At 32.9% G+C, this 3,251-nt stretch overlaps 1 protein-coding gene across 1 annotated transcript; it reads left to right on the top strand.

The window, feature by feature from the left end:
• The first annotated feature begins 609 nt into the window (after positions 1 to 609).
• LOC145125738 (putative RING-H2 finger protein ATL12) lies at positions 610 to 3,043 on the top strand. The gene is made up of 3 exons (XM_079061159.1): positions 610 to 1,610; positions 2,356 to 2,453; positions 2,542 to 3,043. The coding sequence occupies exons 1-3, from the start codon at positions 1,452 to 1,454 to the stop codon at positions 2,837 to 2,839; spliced, it is 555 nt and encodes a 184-aa protein (XP_078917285.1). The 5' UTR covers positions 610 to 1,451; the 3' UTR covers positions 2,840 to 3,043.
• The last annotated feature ends 208 nt before the right edge of the window (positions 3,044 to 3,251 follow it).

Below are 3,251 nucleotides of genomic sequence, written 5' to 3' on the forward strand. Positions count from 1 at the left end.
TAAAAAATTTGAAAGCTTTGCTTTAAGAACTGGAATTTTAATTTTAATTTTAGATTTATATATTTATAGTACTATATTTTTGGTTTTTATTAGTTTTCGAGGTTCACACGCTACACTCATCTCTCTAAATGGATAAACTTTTCTTTTTCCAAATGAATTTGATTCACTCTGTCGGAACAAGGATAAAACTTGTGTCTTTCGGACATAAATATTAAATCATGTAATAAAATGTTGCATTTGATACGTGTCTTTATTCTTTAAAAAAAGAAAAAAAAAAACAAACTATAAACAAACTAAATAATAATAACCATCTCAATCCATGTTTGAGTTACTAGTCCTTCTAAGTTCTAATATATACATATTGAAAATTTATATTATATAAATATATATTTTTCTTAGATAAAAAGGGAAAAACACCTAAAAACATGAAAGCTGCTACAGATTCTCCTTTTTCAGGTCGTTTTGTTGGGGATTTTTTTGGAATTTATTTACTTAATGGAGTGTGTTTTCACTTTCCTTTTCTTTTCTTATCTTTCTATTTGTTTATTTAGCCTTTTTGCCATATATATATATCTTTGATCCAATAATTCCGAATTTAGATTAGAAATCCAGGCAACACTCTCCAAAGGTGGGTCCCATAGCCATGGAAGTGGACCCACTAAGATACAAATCCAAAGAAGCAAGCCAAGAAGAAAATGAGAAAGAAGAATGGTCTCAAATTTCCTCTCTTCTCATCTACACCTCTGTCTATCAATGGCCCTCACACTCTTTAACTTTGAGTCCACCCAAAGAGACGTGGATTCCATTTGTTGGCCACTATTTTCCCTCCATCCTCTGTAAATTTCTTCGTTTTTGAATGAATCTTGATCTGGGTTTTAGTCAATGTTCAATCTTTTTTGGTGTTTTTTGTTGATTTCGTCAGCAGTTGAAGTCTTTTGCTGCTGGGTTTCCTGAAACCTTGCGAAAAAGTCTATTATTTTGTCCCATGTTATCTTTGGTTGCAATTCCTTATTTCCTTTCTGTTGTCAATTAAAACATGTTCATAGTTTTGTTTCTTGTGTTTTTGCAATAAGGTTTTCCGTGATCTTGATTAGAGATTGATGAATTACTAATTCTTAATCATGGAGCTTAATCTGGATCTTACTTACTTAATGACCATACCTTTGAATCCTTTGTTCTTCAAGCTTACTCTGTAATTAGGGTTCTAAGCTTATTCTTCCATTCTGTTGGGTCTTCTATAATCTTTAATGGAAATTGATTGAACAATTACGGTTATTTTTATTGCTTTCTACTCATTGTTAATCTGGGGTCTTAATCTTGATTTGTTTCCTCAATCCTTTTCCTTTGTTCTTGAATCTTGTGCCGTATAAAGTTTGTGGGGTTCAAATTTCATTTTGTTTTTTTGGTATTTTGTTAAATTTTTGGGGAGCTTTTGTGATTAGAGGAATTAGATGTTTGGTAAAACAATGAATTTAGTTACAACAGTTATAGGATTTGCAATGAGTGCCACTTTCATTGTATTTGTCTGTGCTAGACTCGTTTGTGGGCGTTTTCGTCGATACGAATCACGTGAATTGTTCGAGATTGACTCAAGGATTGACCTTGAGAGGGTATGTTTTTGATCCTTAAACCTTTCTTTTTATATCTATAACATGTATGTTGATATATACTTGCAAAATAAATTGGATATTCATACCATATATGCTTGTTTGATATTTTCTGAATTAGAATTCAAAATTTTGATCAATAAGAGCGGAAACTAATTGATTCCGTGCTTGTAAATGGTTCATTTACGGTTTTGAAATTGATTTGAACTTCAAGTAGCTTGGAATGTTCATTGAAACAATGTCGGTTAATGGTTAACAAGATAGATAAATTCCCCGGAGAAGGTTCATGATTTTAGAATTTCCGAAAATACCCTTATTGCTATTCGATCTAGTTACATAAATTTATAAGGAAAACTTTTAATCGTAATTGTTGTATGTGATATGTAAGTTGCATGCTTTGGATTCTTCTATATAGAATTCGGTAGGTATTAACTTTTATGTAAAGTCAAAAAGGTTTGTATGACTATCAAACAATCGTCTAATATATCCTTCAAGAAGATGACAAAATATCAGATTATGTAGATAAAGTAGATACTATGGGCAAATAGGTAATGTTAAATTCAAGTTATCCCAACATGGGAACTTTTGTCATTGGGCCAAATGCAAGAAATAATAACGTACTTTCATTAATTTGTGTATTATAGCATTCTACTTTTATTTCTTTATATCATATCATTGTATTTACATGTTTATGTTTATATTTTCGGTTGGTGTTTTTGCATTTTAACCTTTGGAAACACAATGACAGCAAGAGCATCGGGTGGTAGGCCTTGAACCAGCCATGGTTGCAGCCATTCCTACAATGAAGTTTGACCGTGAAGCATTCGGTTCCATGGATGATGCCCAGTAAGTTTAGTCCTAACTACCCTACACCCTGGCTTATAATCTTTAGCTGTTATTTCATGGTTAGTTGACTTTTATTGACAAATGACAGGTGTACTATATGTTTAGGGGAGTATCAAGAGAAAGAGGTGCTAAGAATAATGCCAAAATGTGGGCATAGTTTTCATCTTTCTTGCATAGACATGTGGCTGAGAAAGCAGTCAACGTGTCCTGTTTGTCGCCTTTCTGTCATTGCCGGAAACAGCCCCCCCGAGATTTCAAGGGAGATTTCATTGGAGCGGTCTCGTCTGTGGCTCCTACCCCACCATGGTCAAGGAACTAGTCAAAGTCAAAGTCAAACAGATTCCGCCATGGGAGATGCAGAAGGAGGAACAGAAGCAGGAAGATGATATATTATAGATTATGAGAAAGTTGAATGATTTGGGATTGGTGTATATTATATGGTTGCTTTTGTTTTTCCTATTTTTGTTTTAATTGTTTGCGTTGTGGAATTTAACACATGAAAAAAATTGCTTGTGAATGCCTGTACTCACTCCTTATCAAAATCACAAACATTAATCATAACGGTTTTAATGTATATTCATTTTAGCGAACTGACTATTTTTATTTATCCGAGGGTCGGGAAAAAGTTTAGTTGGTATACTTTTGTCACTAAAAAGTGACTAAGATAACCTGCAAAAATGTGAATGTAGATGACGATGATGATGAAAAGAATAGTATTCATATTTAGTTCCCTTAGACGGACAAAAAGAATAATAAATTGTCTAAAATGGAGAAACATGAAAGTTGGTTGCTATTACA

This window comes from Lactuca virosa, chromosome 7 (assembly GCF_052849685.1).
Source record: "Lactuca virosa cultivar CGN04683 chromosome 7, Lactuca_virosa_CGN04683_v6, whole genome shotgun sequence".
NCBI classification, from domain to species: Eukaryota; Viridiplantae; Streptophyta; class Magnoliopsida; order Asterales; family Asteraceae; genus Lactuca; species Lactuca virosa.

Excerpts from the sequence above, each read along its gene's own strand:
- LOC145125738 (XM_079061159.1), top strand. The coding sequence starts at position 1,452 with ATGTTTGGTAAAACAATGAATTTAGTTACAACAGTTATAGGATTTGCA. Across the intron at positions 1,611-2,355 it reads CAAGGATTGACCTTGAGAGG|CAAGAGCATCGGGTGGTAGG; the intron begins GTATGTTTTTGA and ends ACACAATGACAG. Across the intron at positions 2,454-2,541 it reads GGTTCCATGGATGATGCCCA|GTGTACTATATGTTTAGGGG; the intron begins GTAAGTTTAGTC and ends GACAAATGACAG.